This window comes from Perognathus longimembris, chromosome 11, assembly GCF_023159225.1.
Source record: "Perognathus longimembris pacificus isolate PPM17 chromosome 11, ASM2315922v1, whole genome shotgun sequence".
Classification (NCBI taxonomy): Eukaryota; Metazoa; Chordata; class Mammalia; order Rodentia; family Heteromyidae; genus Perognathus; species Perognathus longimembris.
The window spans coordinates 58,708,054-58,734,783 of NC_063171.1; the positions used below are offsets into that span (position 1 = coordinate 58,708,054).

Below are 26,730 nucleotides of genomic sequence, written 5' to 3' on the forward strand. Positions count from 1 at the left end.
TTACAGGGTAAAAGATCAATACAGCATGACATTTGTCTCAAATACAGAAGTGGAGGAAATTTCCTACTGTGAGGGCAGGAACTTGATACAAATGCCTTTCTAATTACAGGAGGTAGTGACTACAAAGATTGTTGATGTCAAAGCAAGGAACTGTATACAACCTAGGTAGAACTATAATACTAGCTACTATCTCAATCTTGACTTCTCCAAGTACTTGTGAAAATAACAGTGAGGAGACTTTTCTGTTTATAGTGAGAATCTAACATTAAAGGCAGCTGGTCAAGCAAGTCTCCTCAGGGAGACTTGCTAAGTAGGGGGAAAAAGGAGATTCTCACAACAACTGGTGGCTTCCTTTGGCCCACAAACACCAGAAATTCCTTACTGGGAATGAGTTCCCAAGGGCCTATTAGTGTGCTAATGAGGCATCGGAGTAACCGTGCCGGGGCTAAATTTTTCCACTGGTTGGAGACTTTAATTCTCCAACAATTCCCCCTTTTTTATTAATTTTATTAATTTTCCACAGCCGCTTCTCTAGAAAGTTTAAGGGCAGTTAGTAAAACATCAGAGGAATTATTCCTAGTGTAACGCTTTGTTATAGCTATGATAGAACAATATCCTAAGAAAAAGACACATATCATAAGTATTAAGGCAATAGAAGCACTTCCAACACTATGGGTAATACTTTGCCACCACCCCCTAGGGTCTAGTCCTTCTAAGGTCTGAGCTAGTCCTTGGGCTATATCATCAATAGAAGAGGCATCTGACAATTCCTTTTGAAAAGCTTCAAAAACCTCCCTGTACAAGCTTTGTTCACTTAACGTACCATTTAGTAGGGCTCCATCTATAAGCATTTGTATATCATTCCATTCACATTCAGAGGCATTATATTTATAAGGTGTTACACAGACATGACTAGAATTCCAATCACAAGTCAAAAACAATCGTTGCTGTAAAGCCAAATATTGCTGTCCAAGCCAAAACACTCCTCCTTTAACAGCTTCTATCTCATCTTGAAGGTGGGCATTCATTTCCAGCTGATGTTGCCACAGATTGTGGGAGTCCTGGTGCCACTGCACCATAAAGTCATGAGTTTGTACGGATTGTCGCAATGCGGCTCCAGATACTGCTGCAGTTGTAGCAATGGCAATCAGTCCAACGAGTCCTGCAATAATCTGTCCAATGGCACGACGACTCCTCTTCAGAAGCCACTTAAAAAACTGCATTACTAATCCTTGTACAGGTCCTCCAGCCCAGGGACGATGCATACGAACAGGAACCCATAGGGAGTTGCGCTGGGTTAAAATCATGATCCTATCTTGACTAAAATTAAAGGTGACATTGTTATTCAAGCAAGTATACAATTTACAATTTATGCAGGTAATGGCATTCTTAGTTATGTTTATGGGGCTGACCATCAGTACTTGTGGAAAATGAACACAAGCAGAGATATTATAGGTCTTTACAACTGTGAAGTTGTAGGAGGCCGAGGATCTTTTAGATCCTGAGTAAGTTCCATTGGCCAGCAATACAGGAGCCAGAGTGGCTGCTAATTTCCAGAGATGACGTTGTGGAGGAAATAGCTTGCTTACGTGGACGAGAGCAGGCCGGGGGTCACTAAAGCCTGCTCCAAACCACCCTAAAAGCTGTTTAGCAGACATGGCATTGGACATGTTCATAAAGTAGGGTCACAAGATGAGTTATATTCAGTGCAGTTTTTCAACCACACACCAGAAGGTCCCCAATCATACCAAGTATGCTGGGATGTATTCCAAATAGTTGGAAAAATTCCTCGACAACTTTCCCAATGTCTTTCAGTAAAGTTCAGGTTCAGATAAGTAAAATTGTCACATTTAGGCAGGCCAGCAGGGCTAGGATAATTCTCTAATTTATAGGTATGAGATCCCACAGACCAGGAAGACAGTCTAATCAGCCGAGTTCTACTGGAGTTATATGAACCTCCATGCTGAATCCAATATTGATATCTATAAGGGTAACATGGGGAACGGCCTTGACAGATAGCTTTAGAGAACTGAGAATAAGAGAAGTTAAATGATCTTTCCTCTTCCATAGGAAAGACTGGAATGCCAGACCCATAGGGGGAGAGAGTAAATTAGGAATAGATGTAAAAACAGAGACAGGGGCTTTTGTCCATAAATATGGACGTAATAAAGGAGGGTTAGAAAATATAGGCCCAATACATTACCTCTGATGTAGCCCCTACAGGTTACCAGTGCACACCTGTCCATTTGAATGGCCTTATCACTTGAATGAGAATGTCTCACCCCCTTGATGGACAGAGGGGTGTTTGTTGCTGGATCCACTGGAGCAGGTGCTAGAAAGATGGGCTGTCTTCTGTAGAAACATAAGCATACCCTCGCCCCTGGGTTAACAACTCCCGGGGGACCCAATCTAGCCCAACTCCCAATCTAATCCAAACCGGCTGCGGTTTGTTTTGCATAGGCGGAGCTAGGAAGTGTCGCTCAGCTCTTGCTAAAACATCTCCTTGAGGCAAATTTAAAAAGTTAAGGACAAATAATGCTTCTGCAATGACAGCTCGGGCTGTTTTATAAATACTTTTCATAGAAGTTGCATATCCCTCAGTACTATCCATACTCCCCCTCTTTAGTTTTTTAATTTGTGTTTTTAATGTATAATGAGCTCTTTCTACTATACCTTGACCTTGAGGATTGTATTCAATTCCTGTAACATGAAAAATGTTATGAAATTCTAAAAATTTTCGTACTTGTTTACTGGAATAAGCTGGTGCATTGTCAGTTTTTATTTGAGAAGGAATCCCCATGACTGCGAATGTTTCTAGTAAATGTTGAATGACATGAGTCCCTTTTTCCCCTGGTAGAGGTGTTGCCCAAATAAAAGAAGAATGTGTATCAATGGATACATGCACATATTGTAAGCGGCCAAATTCAGGGATGTGTGTTACATCCATTTGCCAAATTTTATTAGGAGCAGTTCCTGACGTGTCAATTAATTTTTGAGGGCTACATAAATCCGAATCTCCTTGAAGAATGGAAAATAGGTTAGGAATTCTGGGAAATCCTAAGGAAGGGCAAAGCCAATTGCTGTCCCTAGTAACTTTTGAAAATTATTAAGAGTTTTAAACTCTTCAGTACGAATTTTTATTAATTGGGGGGTAATTACTTGTCTTCTAACTAAATGTCCCAGATACTTAAATGGTTCTTCTGTTTAAATGAATTTTATCAGGGGCAATTATTAAATTATACTGTTGAAAGTCTAAAGGCAAAATTTGTAACAATTTTGATACAATATTTTTATTAGGTGCAGCAAATAATAAATCATTTTATTGAAAACCTGTAAAACAAACTGGAGTAGTAATTAAACAATCATCTTGATAGCCATCGTTTACCTATATCCAACCTAAAACAAACATTTTAAATTTCATATCTCAGAATACATTTTTGATCTCAAGTCTTTTACCAAGCCTGGTTGTATTAAAAGAAATCTGGAGCCTAGGTATCACCCATTGCTTCATGCTGCTTGTTTTTCACTTCCAAATTTCTTATCTAGAAAGGCATTCTAAAACCTTTTAAAGTAGAGGCTTTCACACCTTTACCTCAGCCTGTATTTGCATAGAAAAACTGAAGCCCAGGGGGCACATTGCCTCCTGGTTGTCTGCTTTAAAAGAGCCATTTTCCTATATACAGAGAGTTAATGAAAGTTGTGTACTTCTATCCCCCATTAGTTTACATACTTTAAAATATTTACCTGATTATATGTGACTTAAGATTTAGTTAATCTTACTGTTACATTACAGTTTACACTTAAAAAATTTAGTACCTGATTCATTAAAGTGATACCCAAAACAATTGTAACAATAGTACACTTAGCAGTGTGCCCCAGAATTATAACCATGAGATTTCAGAGTTAGCATATTTGCCTTTTTAATACATCCAAATTGCAAACCTGTACAGAAATCGAGTTATATCAGGTAAATAAACTTTTAAATCTCCTTTAAGATATTCCAATTTTAATCCATCCTAAGGGGCAGTTTTAGAAGTATCAGTCAAATCATACATTTTACCCTGAGGTTTCCAATGTTTATACCTAAAAACAAAAGAAATAAAAGAAAGGCCTCCATTGGCCTGTCCTATAGAATGGGCCTATCTCCATCCTACTCCTTAGAGCTTGATGAACTGCCTTGGGGCCAGCTTGCCCTCTCCCACTATGAATGGACGCCACCTACGGCTGTCCCATCACGTGGATCGGCTAAACTGCACTTTTGTCAGTTTACCCCTCACTACTGAGGATAGGTTCAAGGGCCCATGCTAAGTTCTTATTTATTTATTTATTTATTTTTAACCATGAATTAAAGAATTTTTAACTATAGTTCCTTTTAAAATAAATAATCCTTTAAAGCTTTTGGTAATGCCCAAATTCGATGATCTTTTGAAGTTTAAAGTTAAACTAACCTATTTTTACATCATACATTTTTAATCTTGAACACATTCACACCCACATACATTTGTGCGCGCGCACACACACATACATACATTCACATATGTAGGTATTAATGTAAACAGAACTTAAAAGCAGTCCAAACAACTATCAGCCGTACATTTTTTAGTGGCAAAAGGTATATTTTCCAATCTTACTCTTGTAATGACCAAAACTTAAACCAAAACCTTTAATGAATGATTTTAACATTGTTTAGTCTTATTCACTAGGGCCTATTAGTTTTAGCAAAGTATCTTAGCATACTATTTAATTTTTAGCTGAAGATAACTGGGTTGGGGTCCCCTGGAGTATTACTGAGTCCACCTAGCACTTGACTCTTAGTATTTACTCTCAGGCTAAGATTAGCCTAGCCGGCTGTTTGAACTCAGCTCTTAGCAGCCTGCACTATTTCTGCCTTCTTGCAGAAGGAGACACAGTACCTAGTAAATGTTTTGCCCATAGACATGTAAATGGACAACAGAAATAAGGGAAACAAAAGTTTATGTTTAAAACTGGTACCAATCTCAAAGACAAAACTAGTCAAGACAAAACAGAACATAGAAACAGAGGCTTTTACGCCTTGGATGGCATGTCCAGCGTCCACAAGCTGCCAGCCAGAGTGATGGAAAGTCCATAGGGCCCTGAAAATTCTCAGGGGGATCCTCCCCAGTGGAGATTTCCATCCCTTGGCAATCAACCTGCCGAGGCCGCCCACCAGAGGACTTTTTTCCCAATTTAGCACTCCACACGAAACACAACTAATCAAACAAGGACAAAGACACATGAAACATGTAGCGCAGGTGCAAATTAAAAGTGCAATTGCAGTAAAAATTCTCTTGAGAAGTAAAAGAAAAATCACTAGTCCTTCCCCAATTCCAGGCTGATGGACTAAAACAGGGAGTGTCAGCTCCCCTGCTAGTGCCTGGTTGTAAAGAAAAGATGATGGGGAAGCCTCCTTCACGGAAAGGGAGCCATGAGACGGCCCTGTATTACAGCTGTCCTAAATTGAGTGAATCTGGTCAATATCTTGATAATGACGGGGCTGTGCCACACCTCTGGTTGGAGGGGGTTCAATGACAGGAAAAGTTTGATAGCAAGAGAGAGAAGCAGAACCATAGGACTTAGATTAATTAAAGTAAAAGTGGGCTCCGCGGCCGCAATTATTTGTTCTTTACTTTTACCTTCCTGACTGCCCCTGGCAGATCGAAAGAGCATCTGTAGCACTTTGACTGCACTGCTGAGCTGCCTAAATTAGCATCATTCTCTGAAGGAGCATAGGTAGAGGCTGAAGGCTTATTTGATGTTAATTTTTCTTTAACAAAACTGACAGGAGATAGTTCAGGTGTTGCCATGTCTTTTAGCTCCTGCCCAATTTGAGTTTTTACCTCCCCGGACAAATTATAAGCCTTCATAGCTTTTTCCACATCAGCCTCTGGCTCAGCAGCTGATGTTATGATAGCATCAGGAGACATCATGCTCACGGCTGTATGTATTAATGCCCAAACAGACCAAAATGTAACTGGAACCTTGTCTCCACACCGATATTCATTTTTTATATTATTCTCTACTCGTTCCCAGACTTTTAAATCTAAAGTATCTCCCTCTGGGAACCATAGATTATACTCCACTACCTGTACACACTCATCTCTTTGTGAACACGAGACCATAGCTCCGTCCCGTTTCAATACATGGTGGATAAAATTAGAAAATGGAGTTGGTTTAGCTTGTCCCATAACCCCGTAATTTTTTAAGAATAGGAGCTCACCACACAGATCCCTTGTCTCCTGTGAATTACACACAGATCCCTTGTCTCCTGTGAATTAAAAATATCTCTCACCTCACTCGAGAGCTCGGCAGTTCCGCAATCTCCTGTGGATCAATTGTCAGGTCCCTGGGTCCGGACGCCAGATGTTGAACCTGGGTAACTGCAGTCGAAATCAGGACACGGGGGATGCAAGGCGAGTGAACCAATGCATACTTTATTCCAAGAGGGCCAGGGTTTATATAGGGTTAGAAACCAATTTTACAATTACAGGGTAAAAGATCAATACAGCATGACATTTGTCTCAAATACAGAAGTGGAGGAAATTTCCTACTGTGAGGGCAGGAACTTGATACAAATGCCTTTCTAATTACAGGAGGTAGTGACTACAAAGATTGTTGATGTCAAAGCAAGGAACTGTATACAACCTAGGTAGAACTATAATACTAGCTACTATCTCAATCTTGACTTCTCCAAGTACTTGTGAAAATAACAGTGAGGAGACTTTTCTGTTTATAGTGAGAATCTAACATTAAAGGCAGCTGGTCAAGCAAGTCTCCTCAGGGAGACTTGCTAAGTAGGGGGAAAAAGGAGATTCTCACAACAACTGGTGGCTTCCTTTGGCCCACAAACACCAGAAATTCCTTACTGGGAATGAGTTCCCAAGGGCCTATTAGTGTGCTAATGAGGCATCGGAGTAACCGTGCCGGGGCTAAATTTTTCCACTGGTTGGAGACTTTAATTCTCCAACAGTAAACTGCTTGTTCCTGGTAGTGTTCTAGCAGAAGCTGTGACAGACCACGATGGAAGTTGAGAAGGAAATTAATGTATCAGGTGCAGAAACCCTATGTTTGCTTCAAACTGATGCCTCCATGGTTCTGAGAAGTAAATAGTGGTCTCAAGAACAATCAGGGGCTGGGAATATGGCCTAGTGACAAGGGTGCTTGCCTCGTATACATGAAGCCCTGGGTTCGATTCCTCAGCACCACATATATAGAAAAGGACAGAAGGGGCGCTGTGGCTCAAGTGGCAGAGTGCTAGCCTTGAGCAAAAAGAAGCCAGGGACAGTGCTCAGGCCCTGAGTGCAAGCCCCAGGACCGGCCAAAAAAACAATCAGATGGGGAAACAACATACACACGTGGGGGTGGAGGTGTGACTCAGCACTAGAATATGTGTTTATGGGCTGGGTGCCAGTGGCTTACTCCTTGTAATCCTAGCCACTCAAGAGGCTGAGAGCTGAGCATCATAGTTCAAAGCCAGCCTGGGCAGAAAAATCCATGAGGCTCTTATCATCTCCAATTAAGCACTGAAAAAGCCAGAGCTGTGGTTCGAATGAGAGCACTCACCTTGAGCTCAAGGACAGTGCCCAGCCCCCGAGTTCAATCCCCAGGACTGGCAATAATCATCATCATCAGAATAGCAAGGGCTGTTGGTGTGGCTCAAGCAACAGAAGAGCACCTGCCTAGCAAGTGCCAAGCCCTGAGTTCAAACCTCCAGTACTACTGTAAAAAGTCAGGAAGAGCCAGCAGCGACACCGCAGGGGTGAACCGCGAGTGGGTTGATGTGTCTCTGGCTCTTTGACGTGGTGTGCACAGAGGTGCAGGGCTGCCCCTGTGGTCTGGGTGGCCGGGAGCTGGGGAGGCCGTGGAGATGACTTGTGCTCCCTCTCTTCCTCCATCCAGTGCGGCGATGACCTTCGCCAGGACATGCTCACTCTGCAGATGATTCGAATCATGAACAAGATCTGGGTGCAGGAGGGGCTGGATATGCGCATGGTCATTTTCCGCTGCTTCTCCACGGGCCGGGGGAGAGGTCAGTGTGGAGCGTGGGGGCGGGGGCACCCCCTTCGCTGACTGCCCTTCTGACCACGCCACCACATGAGCTGGGGGGTGAGGAGGGAGAAGGACAACGGAAGTTCCCATTCCAGTTGACCTTCTGGAGTGGCTTGGGTCAGAGACAGGAGAGGAAGACAGTGACACAACAAGCTGACGTGTAACAGACTGGATCAGACTGGACTGTGAAGGCGTGCTAGCGACGACGGGAGGAAATCTGAACGTAGACTAGGTTTGATCCAAGAGTGATGGTTAGGTGTTGGGATGTGACCGCGGCGGCCTGGTGATGATGTACCTCTGATGTCTTTATGAATGAAATGACACAACTGGGACGGGCTTCCCGGTGCTCCAGTGGGGTGGCAGGAAGTGGGAACTGGGGAGGGTGGTTATGAAAAGATAGAACCTGATCACCAAATACAAATCCCTTTTGAAGCTGGGTGACAGTTACAAGTAAATGCAGAAGTTCTTTTTTATCCTCCCCGTTCTTGTACATATTTGCAGATTCCTCTATTCAGAGCCCAAACCCAAAAGGAAACAGTGGCCACGAGCTGGGGTGAACCGGGAGTCCTTGTAGAGTTGTGAGATGTGGGGGCGAGCAGCAGACTTTCCCTCCAGTCTCACAGACGTGGCCCACGAGGCCCCAGAGCTTAGCACGCCAGGCAGCGGTGCCCCTTCTCCCCACAGCCCCCTTCTCTCCGGAGTGTGACCCTCACCCCGTCTCTCACAGGGATGGTGGAGATGATCCCCAACGCTGAGACCCTGCGCAAGATCCAGGTGGAGCACGGAGTGACCGGCTCCTTCAAGGACCGGCCCCTGGCCGACTGGCTACAGAAACACAACCCCGGCGAGGACGAGTACGAGAAGGTAGGGTTGGTGGGTTCCGCAGGATTAGTGGACCCGGGAGAGGCCCCGGAGCGGCCCAGATCGAGCTTGATGCTGAAGCATGGCTCTGTTACCTCCAGGCCACTTAGCTTTGCTGGGGTGAAGGATACCTCTTTCTCTCTCTCGGGGGACTGTGTATCTCCATCGGGGTCAAATGGCTGTTGTAAGGCGGTGTATCAGGCTTGAAAACTCTCCGTTTCCTACGTCCTGGAGGGAAGTCTTGGAGGAGGGGCCTGGCTCCTCAGAACTTCCTCTTTGCAGCTTCTGGTTGGTGGCTCTTCCAGAATGCTCAGAGGAATCCTGTGGTGCCTTATAGGACCAAGATGATTGGCAGGCTCTGTTCAGAGATCCTTTGATCCAGCTACAGAGATGTTTTATTATATAGGTATCTACTGGGACTTGGGCTTGAACTCAGGACTTCCTGCTTTCACTTGGCTTTTCTGCTTAAGGCTGGCGCTCTGCCACTTGAGCCACACTTCCACTTGCAGCTTTTTGGTGATTCACTGGAGATAAGAATCTCTCAGATATGTCTGCTGGAGTTGGCTTTGAACCTCAGTCCTCAGATCTGAGCCTCCTGAGTAGCTAGGATTTATAGGCATGTGCCACCCCAAACCTGGCTAGATGGAGATCTTTCTAATCCAGTGCTTTCGTTTCATGAATGTGAATTCATGCTCGCACTTGTGCCTGGCTGGGCACAACTGTCACTCAAGGCCAGAGGAGAGGTTATGCACGAGAGGGAGGTGAAAGAGGTCTGATGAGAGAAAGGAGATTCGATTACGAGGGGAGCTCTCCTGGGTGGTAAGTCTTGGCGCCTTTTCCTAGCTTCATGACCCTCGCTTCTGGATTAATGAGATAGGGAGGGGACAAGACACAATAAGAGTGCCAGAATGCTAATTTACATAAATGACACTTCAAGAAGATCCAAATACTAGTTTGTACTGGCTAATGCATTTCATTTCCTGGGGGAGGACACATGCACACACAGGCAGCCAAATTATAACCAGAATGTTGTTCAGTGAATGTGTGTGTAATTAGATGATCTAAATGGCCCTGAGTGTTTGCATTCCCCAGGGTTTAGTCCCTGGCCTGCTGGGCTCTTTTCATTCTTCTTGTGCCAGCTCATCCATCCCCTCTTGTTACTTCTGCAGGAAGGACTTCCAGAGCCCTTCCTCTTGCCCTCTCCCTCCCTCAGCCCCAGTCTTGGGGGCCCGCTGGCTTTGGACTACTATGTCCCCCCCCGAACCTCAAATTCCCGTTGGGCCATGCGGCAGCGGCTCGCACCTGTAATCCTAGCTCCTCAGCAGGCTGAGGAGCGGAGCATAGCTTGAAACCAGCCCAGGCAGCAAAGTCCACATGTCCACTCCAGGTCACCAGCACAGAGCTGAACTGGACGTGTGGCCTGAGTAGTAAGGCTTCCTGGTGGTTCCTTCTGCCTGGCTTTTGCGGGACCAAGCCCCAAGTCGACCCTCCTTCCCAGTTATCTGCACTCTGTCTTGTTCTTGCCATGTTTAATTGCCTTATTATCGTGCTACTGCTTTTGGGCTTAGGGCGTTTGCTGTTGTCGTTGTTAATGTTAGTGCTGGGGCTCAAATCCAGGGCATCATGAATGCCAGGCAAGCCCTCTCCCACGGATCCACAGGCCCATTCTGTACCATTGCTTCTCTTCAGCTACTGTCCCCTGACCCGCCGGAATGCCTGTCCTGTCACCATCCTCTGCTTGATTTCACAGGCTTTTCAAGTACAGCCTGTTTGTCTCTGCTTTGCTCTGCGTTGGACCTCCCGGTGGGTAACAAGTATAGCAGGGCCCACAAAGCCTTTTGAAATTCAGCCCTCCTTTCCCATGGCGTGGTGGCCTCCCCAGTGAAGGGACAACCTGCATGCCCTTAATCCCCCTTTGCCTGCAGAGCCATCCCTCACCGCCACTGCCTCTACTCTTGGAGTAATCTGATTCTTTCCTCCTGCCTCCAGCCCCAGCCACATGTGGTTTTTGTATCAACCGCGCGTGTCTTTCAGGTATTGAACACCTGTCTAAAAGAGGTACTGTGCTGGGTGCTGGATTTCCAAGTACTCCTGTCCATGTACTGAGGACTTACAACAAGTATGGCGGAAGTACATATAACATGCATATACACACATAAAGCTGGCGTCTTGCCCTTGGCATCTTCCTACTAGAAAAGTACTAGAAATTCCTTTTCTTCCTTTTTGTATATGTGTGTGCTGCACTAGGGCTTGAACTCAGGGCTTAGGTGCTCCATTAGCTTTGTTCTCAAGGCTGGCATTTTACCACTTGAGCCATTTCTGGCCTTTGGCTGGTTAATTGGTTTTGGTTTTTTTTGCCAGTCCTGGGGCTTGGACTCAGGGCCTGAGCACTGTCCCTGGCTTCTTTTTGCTCAAGACTAGCACTCTACCACTTGAGCCACAGCGCCACTTCTGGCCATTTTCTATATATGTGGTGCTGGGGAATCGAACCTAGGGCTTCACGTATATGAGGCAAGCACTCTTGCCACTAGGCCATATTCCCAGCCTGGCTGGTTAATTGGAATTAAGAGTCTCATGGACTTTCCTGCTCAGACTGACTTTGAACTGTGATCCTCAATTCTCAGATCCAAGGTAGGTAGGATTACAGATGTGAACCATCATTGCCTAGTAAGTAGCAGTTTCATATGGTGACTTCTAGAAGAAACAAACTAGAGATACTTCTCTCTTGGCCACCTACTGGGCAAGGAGAGCACCCCTATCCTGTGAGTGAGACCCTTACCAATCAGGGGAGTGGCCCTTACAAAGTGTAACTTTTTTTTTTTTGTCAGTCAGGGCTTGAACTTAGGACCTGGGCGCTGTCCCTGAGCACTTTTGCTCAAGGCTAGCGTTCTATCACCCTGAGCCACAGCTCCACTTCTGGTTTTCTGGTGGTTAATTGGAGATAAGAGTCTCATAGACTTTCCTGCCTTAGCTGGCTTCCAAACCCTGATCCTCAGCCTCCTAAATAGCTAGTGTTAGAGGTGTGAGCCACCAGCACCCAGCTGCGTGTAACTTCTTGCCATTCAGGCGCTAACACCTGCCTAACTCTGGTGGCGCTAAAAATGTCATTCCCCACAGGCCCACAGCTGTTTTGTGAGCCAGCACAACACTCATTTAAGGAACAAAGAATACCTGTAATGGGCAAGATTGATGGAGATGAGGTCAAGAGTGGAAGTAAGGGGCTGGGAATATGGCCTAATGGCAAGAGGGCCTGCCTTGCAATACATGAAGCCCTGGGTTCTGTTCTTCAGCACCACATATATAGAAAACGGCCAGAGGTGGCGCTGTGGCTCAAGTGGCAGAGTGCTAGCCTTGAGCAAAAAGAAGCCAGGGACAGTGCTCAGGCCCTGAGGCCAAGCCCCAGGACTGAGCGGCCAAAACAAAAAAAACAAAACAAGGGTGGAAGTAAGAGCTCAGTGGTAGAGCACCTGCCCTGCAAGTGAGTTCAAACTCTAGTGCTGTCAAAAACAAAACAAAACAAACAGGAAAGAGTGGCAGTGAAGGTATGAGTTATTCTCTTTATCAAGTGGATTCTTCCATTGATAGATTTCTTTTTTGTTGTTGTTGTTTTGTTAGGCCTGAGCCTTGAACTCAGGGCCTGAGCACTGTCCCTGGCTTCTTTTTGCTCAAGGCTAGCACCCTACCTCTTGAGCCACAGCACCACTTCTGGCTTTTTCTGTGTATGTGGTACTGAGGAATCGAACGCCCGGCTTCATTCATGCTGGGCCAGCACTCTACCACTAAGCCACATTCCCAGCCCAAACATTCCGTTCTTGATTTCCAGGGAAGTGATTGGTTACAATTGGACAAGTAGTGGTGGGTTAGGTATCTGGTCACTGGCTTTGGAAGAAGCCTTGTGGAATAGTCAGGGAACTTGGGAGATCAGATCCCTAAGCCTGAACGAATGATGGCATCTGGGGCTGGGGGGGGGGGCTCCAGGGAGGAAGAGCAGTGTGAGTTGGGCTGATGTAGAAAGCAGTGGGACTCCAAGACTCCTGAGCAATGGGTGGAAAGTTGCAGAGGGCGACGGGGGAGGGGGTTACGGGTGGTGATCTGGCAAGCTTTCTCTCCTTCCAATTCCACGCCTTGGCTAGTTGACTCTCATCCCCAACTCTTTTTTTTTTGGCCAGTCCTAGGCCGTGAACTCAGGGCCTGAGCACTGTCCCTGGCTTCTTTTTTGCTCAAGGTGCTGAGGAATCGAACCCAGGGCCTCATGTATACGAGGCAAGCACTCTTGCCACTAGGCCATATCCCCAGCCCCCAACTCTGAATATTCTAACGTGGAAGGTTCCCTCTGCTGAACATCTTAAGTTTGGGGGGAAATTTTCAAACCTCAAAAGAGACTTTTGTAGCAGAAAGGGGCCCATCTGCCGACTCCATATGTTTTTTTGTTTTTTTTTTTTATAAGAGACAGATGTTGATCAAGTAACATGAAGTGGACCTGGATTGGGAGTGTGGCTCAAGAGATAAAATGCTTTGCCCCGCAAGGTCTTGAGTTCAAAATTCCCCCAAAGGAAGAAGAAGAAAAACAGTAGACCCGACTCGTATCACTGTGATTCCCCCAACTCCTCCTCATCACTGTCATCCCCCCAGCTCCTGTCAGCGTCACCACCCCAACTCCTATCACTGTCTCCCCCTCCTCCTTGCCCCTGCAGGTTTCAGTATATAGCCCAGGCTGACCTTGATCTCACTCTGCAGATCCCTGGCCTCAATTTCATGATCCTTTTGCTTGTGCCTCTGAAGTTGGAACTACCTGTGAGCCACTGTGCCCCGCTTCCCCTCTCCTCCTTTGAGCTCAAAAAATATCTTCTCTTCACACGTTTTACCAAGTAGAGATGGCGACTTCTCAAGTGTAAAACGCTGCTGCAGGTGTGAGCCTGCCTCAGCTCTTCTCCCAGGAACGGTGACTCTCATTAGACACGGGTTGAGCCGTCAGTCGCTGCGAGCTCTGGGAGTGGAGTTTTATTTGGGTCAGGAAGAAGGATGGAGACATTCTGGGTAGAGTCAGGAAGTTCTCCCTTAAGTCCGCGACTCAGGCCCCACTTGAATTAGAGTCACCACGGAAGTGCTGGGAAAGTTGTCAGCATCAGGGTCTCCCTTATCTGTCTGAGCCACTTATTTCCCGGCTTTCCTTCCTTTCCTATACTCAGAGCCTGGGCGCTGTCCCTGAGCTCTTTTGCTCAAGGCTGTACTCTATCACTTCGAGCCATAGCTCCACTTCTGGTTTTCTGGTGGTTAACAAAAGATAAGGTTTTCAAGGACTTTCCTGCCTGGGCTGGCTTTGAACCATGATTCTCAAATATCAGCCTCCTGAATAGCTAGGATTACAGGTGTGAACCCTCACCCCTGGGCTCCTTCCATATTTTTCTATTCCAGCTTACATGGGAGGGAGAGAGAGAGAGAGAGAGAGAGATTGAGATTGAGATTGAATGTGACAAGGATGAAGGATAAACAGATAGGTGTGACGTACTGTTGGGGTTCACAAGAAATAACAAGACCAGTGCTAGCAGACTTCAGCCTGACTTGCCCTGAGCTGCCTCCAGACAGCTGCTGCTGCTGCTGTTGTACTGATGCTTGAACTCAGGGCTATGCTCTTGCTTGGACTTGTTTGCTTAAGGCTAGCGCTCTACCACGCAGAGGAGCCAAGGCTCCACTTGCAGCTTTTCAGATTGAAGAGTCTCACAGACTATTTTGCCCAAGCTGGCTTCAAACTGCAGTCCTCAGCGTCAACCTCCTGACTCGCTAGGATTACGGGTGTGAGCCATAGCGCCAGCTCGGACGGCATTGTGTCCTCTCCCCCGACCTGCCTCTCTTCTCACAGGCTGTGGAGAATTTCATCTACTCCTGTGCCGGCTGTTGCGTGGCCACGTACGTCCTGGGCATCTGTGACCGACACAATGACAACATTATGCTGAAGACCACTGGCCACATGTTCCACATCGATTTTGGCCGCTTCCTGGGTCACGCCCAGATGTTTGGCAACATCAAGCGGTGAGTGGGGTCCCGAAGCCACGTGCGGACGACAGAGGTTAGCAGGGTTGATTCGGAGCCGAGACAAAGCCCACACGGTGGACAGAATTGGGCCTCAGCGCATTGTCCCTGGGCTGAACAGCTATGGAGAGGACTGGTAAGGAGGTCAAGTCCTGGAGGGCTTTGCAGAAGGCGGGGACCAATGGTTGTCCCTCCTTTGTGCGTGTGTGCCTGTGCGCGCACACAGGTGTGCCAGTACTGGGACTTGAACTCAGGGCCTGGGTGCTGTCCTATAGCTTTTTCACTCAAGGCTGGTGCTCTACCACTTGAGCCACAAGCTCTACTTCCAGCTTTTGGGTGGTTAATTGGAGATAAGAGTCTCAGAGGCTTTCCTTCCCAGGCTGGCTTTGAACCACAATCTTTCAGATCTCAGCCTCCTGAGTACTAGGATTATAAGTGTGAGCCACTGGTGCTTGGCTGTTCTTGCTCTTTAATGAGGAAGGCGATGAAGCTAGACTGCAGGAAAAGGAAACACAGATTAGATATCTAGGAGAAAATAGTGCTAGTTCACAGACAAGGAACCATTGAACACTATGTCTGGAGATTTTGTAATATTCACAGAGCGGGGGCAGAGACAGCCTCATCTATCCAGGTTTGAACTCCCGATGAAGGATGGAGGCAACTGCAGGTGGACTTGCTCCTCCAAGTTGACCTGCTACCTGTGTGCTTCCCCAGGGATCGCGCTCCGTTTGTCTTCACCTCGGACATGGCGTATGTCATCAACGGGGGTGATAAGCCTTCCAGCCGCTTCCATGATTTTGTTGACCTCTGCTGCCAAGCCTACAACCTCATTCGCAAGCACACCCACCTGTTCCTCAACCTTCTGGGCCTGGTGAGGAGCTCCATCTCTCAACACCTCCTTCTTACCCGGCGCCATCCTTAAGACGGCCCTAGCTTGTTTCCAAAGGCTCTCGAAGGGCTGGGAAGGTGGCTTAGCGGTAGAGTGCTTGCCTAGCGTGCACGAAGCCCTGGGTTCGATTCCTCAGCACCACATAAACAGAAAAAGCCAGAAGTGGCGCTGTGGCTCAAGTAGTAGAGTGCTAGCCCTGAGCAAGAAAAGCTCAAGGACAGTGCCCAGGCCCTGATTGAAGCCCTAGGACTGGCGAAAAAGAGAGATTCTTGGATAGCAGCGTCTCTGAGCCCATCGAGTACTTGGCAACCCTAGATAGAAGCACAGGGACCCAGCTCACCTGATGAGAGCGATACGATGTCTGGTCCCCTTATCTCAAGCCTTCCACTTCCTGTGGTCGCCAACCACTGCCCACAGCATCTGTCTGCTGCCCTCTAGAAGGAGCAGGAAGCCAAGCTCTAGAAAACCTTACCTGAGGGTGGAGGAGAAGTTCGGCTTCTCGGTCCCTAGAGTCCCCTTCTCCCTCTTTCCTCTCGGTGTAGATGCTGTCCTGTGGGATCCCTGAGCTCTCGGACCTGGAGGACCTCAAGTATGTATACGACGCCCTGAGACCCCAGGACACGGAGGCCAATGCCACCACCTACTTCACGAGGTAACCGGCGGCCTAGGTCAGCCCTGCGCACGCTCGCTCACTAGCCCCGGGCTGTGGAGTTGGAAGAACGAGCCGGGTGGTAATGGGAGGACTTTGCCTAGATGGCAGCTCCTCCCACCACCCTCCTCCCTTTACCCAACAGGTTGATTGAATCCAGCCTGGGCAGCGTGGCCACCAAGCTTAACTTTTTCATCCATAACCTGGCCCAGATGAAGTTCACGGGCTCCGATGACAGGCTGACCCTCTCCTTTGCCCCCCGAACGCACACCCTCAAGAGCTCAGGGCAGATCAGCGATGTGTTTCTCTGCCGTCACGAGAAGATCTTTCACCCCAGCAAGGGCTACGTGAGTGTTTCCTCACCTCTGACTCACCCTCGCTTACCCCGTTCACCTCGGCCTCTCGGGGTGTGACTCTGCTCACAGAATCATGTGTTCGCTGAGACTGGGGTCTTTGCAGATATATATAGTCAAGGTGATGCGGGAGAACACCCACGAAGCTACGTACATCCAGCGGACGTTCGAGGAGTTCCAGGAATTGCACAATAAGCTGCGGCTGCTCTTCCCCTCTTCCCTCTTGCCCAGGTAGCGTCCCCCTTTCCTCTGTGGGGTTACTGGGGAGGAAGGATGGGGCTGGCGGGTCTTCCTTCAGTGGCAAACCTTTTCTACCAGAGATCTATCCACCTGCTTTACTTGGCCTGATGCGTGGCAACCGGTGCGCCCCCTGCTGGCCAATGCTGTTACCGTTTTAGGGGTCTTGCTCTATCTAGCCTTGACCACGAACGAACTCCCATCCCCGCCAGATTTCCTGCTTGCTGTAGCGGAATGTGAAGGTGTTTTAAAGTTTCCATCTCATACAGAGAGTTAAAACCACCTTTCCAAGGAGTAAACAAAGTGCAGCCTATACATCCGATGGAATACTATTGAGCACCGGAAGGGAAGGGCTAGACATCAAAAGATAAAATGAGCTGGGTTACATTAAAGTGGTCGGAATGTGGAGTTCAGGTTTGTAAGATTAAGAAAGGTGGCCTGATGGTCCAAAAAATAAAATAAAAAAAGTATTCATCACCTGACTTAACGAAACGGGAACCTCTCTGTGCGTCACCTTTGTAATAGCACTGAAAAGTAGATCAATTAAAAGGTCAGTCCAGCACTGCGAATGCACTTAATGCCAAACCGTAAGTGTAAGATGGGAAGTGGCGCTGCGGCTCCACTCAAAAAAAAAAATCTCAGGGACAGCACCCAGGCCCGTGAGTTCAAGCCCCAGGATTGGTACACATATACAAAGGCTTAAAATGATCAACTTGGTGTCATGCACATTTTTTTCAAGATTAAAAAAAAAGGGGGGGGGGCTGGGACTATGGCCTAGTGGTAGAGTGCTCGTCTCGTATACATAAAGCCCTGGGTTCGATTCCTCAGCACCACATAAATAGAAAACGCCAGAAGTGGTGCTGTGGTTCAAGTGGTAGAGTGCTAGCCTTGAGCAAAAAAGAAGCCAGGGACAGTGCTCAGGCCCTAAGTTCAAGCCCCAGGACTGGCAAAAAAAAAAAAAAAAAGGAAAATTTACATTGACAGGATAAACGGGAGGCTCCAAAGCCTTGCAGGCATTTCTGAGGATTGCCCAGCTGTTAGTTTTCCTGGTAGTGCGTGGAATTGGGCAGTTTGCGACTTGGGCACAGACTGGAGAGAGGGGAGGGATGGAGTAGAGAAGCAGCTGCCAATGAGGGTCAGGTGGCTAGAAATGGAAATGGAATGTGGACTGGGTCTCCTTCTTCCCCCTGTCCACCATCTTCCCCTTGGGTCTCTCCAGCTTCCCTAGTCGCTTTGTGATCGGCCGCTCCCGGGGAGAGGCTGTGGCGGAGCGGCGGCGGGAGGAACTGAACGGCTACATCTGGCACCTGATCCACGCAGCCCCTGAGGTGGCCCAGGTAGGTCTCCCCAAGGTGGTGGCCAGAACAGAGCAGGGAACTCTGGGAAGTCAGGCAGAGGACTTGCCTCAAAATAGCCTGCTGGGCTCTGCAGAAGTCGGATGTGGCTGCGTCCGTGGAAGGCCAAGAACGTATTCAATAACTATGGTGTCATTGCAGCATCTTAAACCTAGGCCATATTCAAAATTCTCTTCCTTCTCTCTCTCTTTTTTTTTCTTTTTGTGCCTGCTCTGGGGTTTGAACTCAGGGCCTGAGCACTGTCCTTAGCTTCTTTTTGCTTAAGGCTAGCACCCTACCATTTGAGCCACAGCGCCACTTCTGGCTTTTTCTCTATATGTGTGGTGCTGAGGAATCAAACCCAGAGCTTCATGCATGCTAGGCAAGCACTCTACCACTAGGCCACATTCCCAGCCCGTGAATACATTTCTCTTTTGGACGTCGCCCTTTCTGTCACTTTCCCCCAGTTTTCCCCTCCTGTGCCTGCCCACAAGTTGCATAGTTCATTTTCCATCCACATGGTGTGCACTGAATACAATGACTGCATTTGTTCACCCTTCCTCCCTCCCTTTCTGTGTCTTCCCTCTACCCCTCCTCCCCTAAAAAAGACCAAAAAAAAAAAATCCCCAAAGCAAACAATACTACCATTACCAACAACAAACTCCAAATTCTCTTTTCAGTGGTGTTTTTGGAGATCAGGCCCCAGGACCTTGTATACACTAGGCCAGAGCTCAACCACTGAGCCGTGTACTTGCTTCTCCCTAAATTCTTTTCTACAGTTGGTTTGTTTGAGCCATCACCTAAATAAGAACTATTTATTATATTTGGTTAGCATATTCCATAAATCACCTCTTTTTTTTTTAGAGACAGGGCTGGCCTTGAACTTGTGATCTTCCTGCCTCTGCCTCCCTAGTGCTAGGCGTGCACTAACGACTCTCCTATTTCAATTGGGCAGTGTCTTACTGAAGACTGTCCCTATTCTCTGATTCCATTCCAGTGTGATTTGGTGTACACTTTTTTCCACCCCCTGCCTCGGGATGAGAAGGCCGCAGGCACCAGCCCCGCTCCTAAATGCTCAGGTATGGTCCCTGTCCGGAGACGACCCTGCCATCCGCTGAAGCATCCAGGGTTCCTCTCCTGCCCTGACCTCTTCCCAGTCCTCTTTTCTGCAACTATGTCCTGTCTCTTTCGAACTTTCTGGGGAATCTGGTTTCACACTTATGGGTCCCCAGGTCCTGGGGCTGGGTTCCCTAGAGGGTGGATATACTGTTAGCGACTGTGCCCACAGATTGGGTAAACCCATCCAGATCCAACTCTAAACCATGTTCCAGACCCCACTTATGGCTACACGCGGTGAGGATCGGAACCGGACATTCAGGAGTTGGGGTAGGGGCCAAGGCACGGTTGGCCTGTTGACGGTTCTCTGTCTCTTTTGTTCCTAACAGATGGCACATGGGCCCGGCCTGTGGGGAAGGTGGGAGGGGAGGTGAAGCTGTCCATCTCCTATAAAAATAATACGCTCTTCATCATGGTGATGCACATTCGGGGCTTGGTAAGTGCTGCGCAGCCCTCATTGGGTTCTTTATTTTATGCTGTTTCTGCCAATCCTTCTCTGTCCTCGGTCATGAGAATAACCACAGAGGTTTACTGGGCATGCTCTATGGGCCTGTGGGTGAGTGACCAGACAATTGAGGATACAGCTGCTGGCTCACTGTGGTGTCTGGCCTCACCGTCCAGAAGATAACGTGAGCACCAACCTCCCGAGGTTGCTACACGGATTAAATGAGATAACAGTGCCTGAGACCACTTACCTTTCAGACTTGACTTTATTTACTTATTGCCAGTACCGGGGCTTGAACTCAGGGCCCTGTGCACTTGATTGGCTCGCTTTGATGCTCTACCACTTGAGCCACAAGCTCCACGTGTGGCTTTTTGGTGGTTGCTTAGAGATAGGAGTCTCAAAGACTTTTCTGCCCAGGCTGGCTTTGAGCGACCGTCCTCAGATCTCGGCCTCTTGAGTTGCTAGGACTATAGGCATGAGTCACCTTCACCTAGTTTACTTTCCAGATTATTGTTGTGATGGTAAGGTGTGGTAGGAGCTAGGCAAGAAACGATGAAGCAAAGAAGGAATCCTGGGTGGGAGTTTGCCTAGAGTGGTCAGGCCTCAGTGAGGAGGAGCTCGATTGGAAAGATGGAAGGAGGTGAGGAGGGAGCTTTGTGTGCTGTAACTACACTCAGAGCGATCTGCCCGGGCAGGGGACAGAGAGACTGGAGAGCCCTGAGATTCCAGCTTCCTCTATTGGGCAAGCGTGTCAGGACTGCAATAGCCCAGTGGCTGGCACTGATGGGGCAAAGGGCAGAGAGCAGAGGGTGAGGTCAGAGCACAGCCCGGACTGCAGTGAGGACTCTGGCGTCTTCCTTGAATGAGATAGGAATTGCTCCAGGGCTTTAGGCTGATATACGATCTGACTTAACTTTGTGTTTTTGTGGGTTCTGTTCTGGGGCTTGAACTCAAGGTCTGGGTGCTATCCCTGAACTTTTTTTTTTTTTTTTTTGGCCAGTCCTGGGCCTTGAACTCAGGGCCTGAGCACTGCTCTTGGCTCCTTTTTTGCTCAAGGCTAGCACTCTACCACTTGAGTCACAGCACCACTTCTGTATATGCAGTGCTGAGGAATCGAACCCAGGGCTTCATGTATACGAGGCAAGCACTCTTGCCACTAGGCCATATTCCCAGCTCCTCCCTGAACTTCTTTTGCTCAAGGTTAGCCCTCTGCCACATGAGCCACTTCAGCTCTGCTTCTGGCTTAGTTTATTGGAGATGAGAGTCTCATGGGCTTTCCTGCCCGGGCTTGCTTTGAACCTCCGTTCCTGAGGATCCTTCGGCATCCCAAGTAGTTAGAATTACAGATAGAAGCTTCCATAGCTACCCGCCCTGACTTAACTTTTAAAAAGGATTAATCCAAGGATCCAGGATGTAGCACATGAGTAGAGCGGACTTAGTATGTTCAAGGCCCTGGGTTGGGCCCAGGGCATTTAAAAAAAAAAAAATCAGCTACATGAATCAGAAGTTGGCTGACCTTGAGCAAGCAACTCAATCTTTCTAATTCCTGTCCCCACCTCTTAGGGGTCAAACGGATCAAATGGCGCAAGATGTCTGGGACTGGAGGGACTCTCACGATGAGTCACTCTAAACAGACCCCATTATGGGATGTCCTGGGCATTTACATAGAAAGTATTTGTGTGATTCATGATCATGATAGTTGTTTTTATCAGCATCAGGACTGAGCTTGGAAGCAGAAATACGAATTAAGTTTGTTTTTCCAAAAGCCAGATGTAGCTAGAAAAAGCCAAGCAAGATTGTGTGGCTCTGAGTTCAAGCTCCAGACTACACACACACACACACACACACACACACACACACACACACACACACACGAAATCACATGTTGGGAGGAAATTTAATGAATGATAAGGAAGATACACTATATAAGAATCTTTTTTCTTTTCTTTTTGGCACCTTTCCTGGGGCTTGAACTCAGGGGCCGGGCACCATCCCTGAGCGTTTTCGTTCAAGGTTAGCACTCTATCACTTGAGCCACAGCTCCACTTCCAGCTTTTTTATTGGAGAGAAGAGTCTCATAGACTTTCCTGCCTGGGCTGGCTTCGAACCATGATCCTCAGACTCAGCCTTCTGAGTAGCTAAGATGACAGACACATTAGCCGCCAGCGTCCAGCTTCTATAAGAATCTTTATCTTTTGTTTTCATTCTGTTACAGCAACTGCTCCAGGACGGAAATGACCCTGACCCCTACGTGAAGATTTATCTCCTTCCTGACCCTCAGAAAACCACTAAGAGGAAAACCAAAGTGGCCCGGAAGACCTGCAACCCCACCTACAACGAGATGGTGTGTGGGGGAGGGGGGAGGGGCAGGGCAGGAGTCAGCCAACTGTCTGCTTCTGAATCAAGGCGTGTAAGAACGCCACACCTGGTGACTTAGGGACTGTGGCTGCTTTCGCTTTGCAATGGCAGGCATGAGAAGTTGTATCGTACCTTGTATTCCTGTGTTTCCAATCGGTCCCCTTTAAGTCAAAAGCATTCCGACTCCTAGGGTCCTGGGTTGCATATGAGCAGAGACCCCAGTGCTTGGTGCTCTGGGGGCTTCTGTCTATAAACCTAGCTACCCAGGTGGCTGAGATCTGAGATTATGGTTTAGAGCCAGCCCCAAGCAGACAAATCCAAAGGACTCTTCTCTCCAGTTCATAAGCAGAAGGTACTGGCATGTACACAAGTGTACACACACAGTCGTGGGTACGCGCACACACACAGCTCTTACCTGCTTGAACTCTGAGCAGAGAGCAACGTTCTCTGGATTCTCCCTCGGATTCCGTGTGCCTTCTGTACTCCCTTGAACTCTGCCCGGCTGGCAGATAAAACGATCTTGACCTCAGCCAACTCTTAACTGCCCGGAACTTGAGCCTCCCCCCCATTTTATGTTCCCTGGGGGCTTTTTTAGGGGGAAGGGTGGGGAGCGGTCTTGAACTCAGGTCTGGGTCCTGTCCCCGAGGTCTTTTACTCAAGTTAGAGCTCTACCCCTTTGAGCCACAGCTCCACTTCCAGTTTTCTGGTGGTTCATTGGAGATAAGAGGGGACTTGTCTTCCCCAGGCTGGCTTTGAACATCGGTCCTCAGATCTCAGTCTCCCGAGTAGCTGGGGTCATAGGCGGGAGTCTCCGAGCCTCCTCCCTTACCCTTTCCCCCTCTTCCCACCGTTGGCAGTTGGTGTACGACGGGATCCCCAAGGGCGACCTGCAGCAGCGCGAGCTCCAGCTGAGCGTGCTCAGTGAGCAAGGATTCTGGGAGAACGTGCTTCTGGGAGAGGTGCACATCCGCCTGCGCGAGCTGGACCTGACCCAGGAGAAGACCAGCTGGTTTGCCCTGGGGTCTCGGAGTCATGGGACCTTGTGAGCCCCACAGAGCCACAGCCCGGAACCCCAAGAGCTAGGGGAGAGGGCTTCCCCACTGGGCTGTTCTAGCCCTCAAGACGGGGGGTGGGACCCCCCCCCCCAACAGCCTCCCTGTTGTTGGTCCACGTGGACCTGGCTGCTGGTCCAGCTGCCTCCAACACCCCGCCCTCCGCAGACGGAACGGGGGTGAGGTGGGGTTGGGGTGGGGGGGGGCTGCCGCCCGGCCCTTTGGAAGCTGTGATGCTGCAGCCGAGTTTTAAGAAGTTTACCTTGTGTCAAGGGAGCAATGCCTGGATTGGGGGTGCGGGGGGTGGGGGTGCGTGAGTGCGGTGGGGGGATGGGGAGGGGAGGGTGGATATCTTTATTTTTTATTTTTAAAAAATGAGATAGTAATGTTGTCCCTAAGTGGGACCGGAAGCCTTGCCGGAAGGGACATGCACATCCCCCCCCCCCCCCCAAGGCAAGCGAGGAAGACTCGGACTTTCTTTTTCTACGATGAAGGTTCTTAATGGACTTTCTCTCTAGGATAATTTGATTTGGGTTTTCTAGCTCTAGGAATTATCGGGGAGGGGCTCGGGAGTCCTCGGCCAAGCCTCCCCTCTCTGGGGCAGGCTTGGGAGGGGCCGGGAGGGCTTTCTGTACTGGACTGAAGCCCCTACCGCTGGGCCCTTCTGATTTTGCCTCCAAAGGAGAGCACCATGATACCTACCTATGTAAGGAAGGGCCCTTTTCAGGGGGCTCCGCCAAGGACCTAGATTCAGGGACCCATGCTCTTCAGGAGAGGAGTGTTTCCTCTTTCCAATGCTCTGCTAGGACTTGGCCTGAATACCTTCTCCCCTCGCCCCCTGGGGTCTGTGGGTCCCCCGTGGGCCTTCGGGTCCGTGGGTATACGCTGGGGGGTATTTTCCCCCCTTAGCTTTTTCCCTTTGGTCACTTTTTCCGGTGAACCCCCCCCACCCTTAGATTTAGTTTCACCCAGGGCCTGTAGGCAACAGATGCCAGTGTGACTGCCTGCTGATAGTTTCTGGAAAGTTCCATAGCTCCCTCAACCGCCCTCTGTTGTGCTGCTTTTCTCTCCCAAAACTCTGTTCCTGTCCCACCTTTTTTTTTCCCCCTAAAAATTTCCCTCATTCTGTAGGGCCATAAACCATTTAGGCTGGAGCCAAAGATGTCTAGTGGGGAGTAGAGGAGCCTGGCATTGGGGTTCCAGGGGCTCCAGGGGTGGGCTTTGCTGCCAGGCCTCTTCCCCTATCTAGGTGGAGGAATCTGGTTGGGAGCCTGGATTGTTTCTCTGTGGCTGAGCTCTAGCCCCGGAAGGGAAGAACTGAACTCTTATCTCTTCCTTAGTCTTTATTCCCTATCAGGTGAATTTAAAATCCATGTCCTTTTCAATGGAAAGAGTTGGCTTTCTTTAAAAAAAAAAAAAGAAGAAGAAGAAGAAGAAGAAGAGTTTGAATTTGACTGTAATGTCACCTGACGCGGCCAGTTGTGCCCGAGTCTGGGGAAGGAGTTCCTGAGAGGCCCTTCCATAAACAGTCCCTCAACAGCTTCCTCTCTGACGCCAAGCACTGGTCAGAAATTCCCCCGTTCCGCCGATCCATTCCATTACTGGAGAAAGAAGCTCTGCCTGTTGAAGCCACAGGGCAGCAAGGATCTTTACCTTTTCTTTTAGACGAGAACTGCATCTGAGCATGAGTGGTGGGTGCCTGTCATCCCAACCCCAGCTTCTCCAGAGACTGAAAGTGGAGGGAGAAGACGGAATGTTCAGGGTCAGCCAAGGGAAAGTTAGTGAGACTCTTATCTCAAAAGGGCTGGGAGCATAGCTCATGTAGTGGCGTGTTTGCTTAGTAGTGTAGACAAGGCCCTGGATTGATTTGATCCCCAGTACTGGAAAATAAATAAATAAAAATGCCAAGGATCAAGCAGGCTGCTGAGAGGAGGGGCCGGGAGAGTGGGGGAAGGAAAGGGGGCAGCCTTTCCAGATGTTTGGACCATAGATGTGTTACTGGCTTTTGCCTGTAGCTCATTTGATTCTGACCTTCTGTGTCCCTTAATTTAAAGAGGTCTGTGTACTGTACCCACTTCCTAGACCCTTTGTATCTTCTACTTTCTCGGAATTGTAATTTTCTAATAAACAACATTTGACAAAAAATGAAACCACTCAAGATTGGTTGATATGTCAATGGTTAAAGTTTCCTATAAGATCAATAATAGTCTTGGTTTTGCAAATGGAGACATTTACAGGCCCTGAGGCATTACAGTAGGTATTTTTGCATTCCACAACAATTCCATCAAGAAGATATTACCCTTTTTTTTTTTTTTGCCAGTCCTGATGCTTGAACTCAGGGCCTGGGCACTGTCCCCGAGCTTCTTTTGCTCAGGGCACTTTGGCTCAAGCACTTGAGCCACAGTGCCACTTCCGGTTTTTCTATATATGTGGTATGAGAATCGAACCCAGGGCTTCATGAATGCTAGGCAAGCACTCTACCACTAAGCCACATTCCCAGCCCTTCCATCTGTTTTTCAGATGAAGAAGCTGAAGCTCAGAGAAATTGAATAACTTGGCCTGTGGACATATAAGTCTTACAATCTTAGAGCTGGGATTTGAACCTATATTTATTTGACCCCAAATATGTGCAAGCCCTCTTAGGTAACAAGTCATAGTCTCCCCACTTGTCATGTTATTTGGTAGTTTTCCAAGTTTTTATACATATGACATCATGTTTTGTCATTACATGATTGTAATGGTTGGAAAGCCTTACTAGTGTTAAAGCATTGACTAAGTGTAAGGAAAGCTTTTGGAATTATACACTAGATATTACACCAACTTCCCAGCTGGGGGTTACAAAATTAGTTTAAGATTGAAATCTAGTCCTGGGTTCTGTTCCTGAGCTCTTCTGCTCAAGACTAGTGCTCTACTACTTGAGCCACAGTGCCACTTCTGGTTTTGTGGTGGTTAATTGGAAATAAGAGTCTCACAGACTTTCCTGGCCAGGCTGGCTTTGAACCATGATCCTCAGATCTCAGCTAACTGAGTAGCTAGGATTACAGGCGAGAGCCACCAGCTCCAGCCAAGACAATTCTCTTTATTTAAGAAGCCTATGGCCTGGAGATATTATTTTTATTGTTGTTGTTCTTGGTCATGTGACTTGAACTCAAGGCCTGGGTGCTGTCCGTGAGCTTTATCGCTCAAGGATAGTACTCTATCACTTTGAGCCACAGAGCCACTTTTGGTTTTCTGGGGGTTCATCAGAGATAAGAGTCTCATTGACTTTCCTGCTGTGTTGGCTTGGAACTGTGATCCTCAAATCTCAGCCTCCTGAGTAGCTAGGATTCCAGGCATGAG

General features: G+C 48.1%; 1 protein-coding gene across 2 annotated transcripts in view; it reads left to right on the top strand.

Annotated features, from left to right (window-relative positions):
* The window catches only part of Pik3c2b (phosphatidylinositol-4-phosphate 3-kinase catalytic subunit type 2 beta), a 72,615-nt gene extending 48,910 nt beyond the window's left edge, over positions 1-23,705 (top strand). For both annotated transcript variants that reach the window (XM_048357146.1, XM_048357147.1), the window contains exons 22-33: positions 7,918-8,047; positions 8,795-8,931; positions 14,789-14,958; positions 15,673-15,829; positions 16,390-16,499; positions 16,642-16,843; positions 16,956-17,080; positions 18,306-18,423; positions 19,418-19,499; positions 19,866-19,972; positions 22,197-22,325; positions 23,197-23,705. In XM_048357146.1, coding sequence (XP_048213103.1) covers positions 7,918-8,047; positions 8,795-8,931; positions 14,789-14,958; positions 15,673-15,829; positions 16,390-16,499; positions 16,642-16,843; positions 16,956-17,080; positions 18,306-18,423; positions 19,418-19,499; positions 19,866-19,972; positions 22,197-22,325; positions 23,197-23,385 — 1,656 coding nt within the window. In that variant the 3' untranslated portion in view covers positions 23,386-23,705. The remainder of the gene's footprint in view (positions 1-7,917; positions 8,048-8,794; positions 8,932-14,788; positions 14,959-15,672; positions 15,830-16,389; positions 16,500-16,641; positions 16,844-16,955; positions 17,081-18,305; positions 18,424-19,417; positions 19,500-19,865; positions 19,973-22,196; positions 22,326-23,196) is intronic.
* Positions 23,706-26,730: the final 3,025 nt, after the last annotated feature.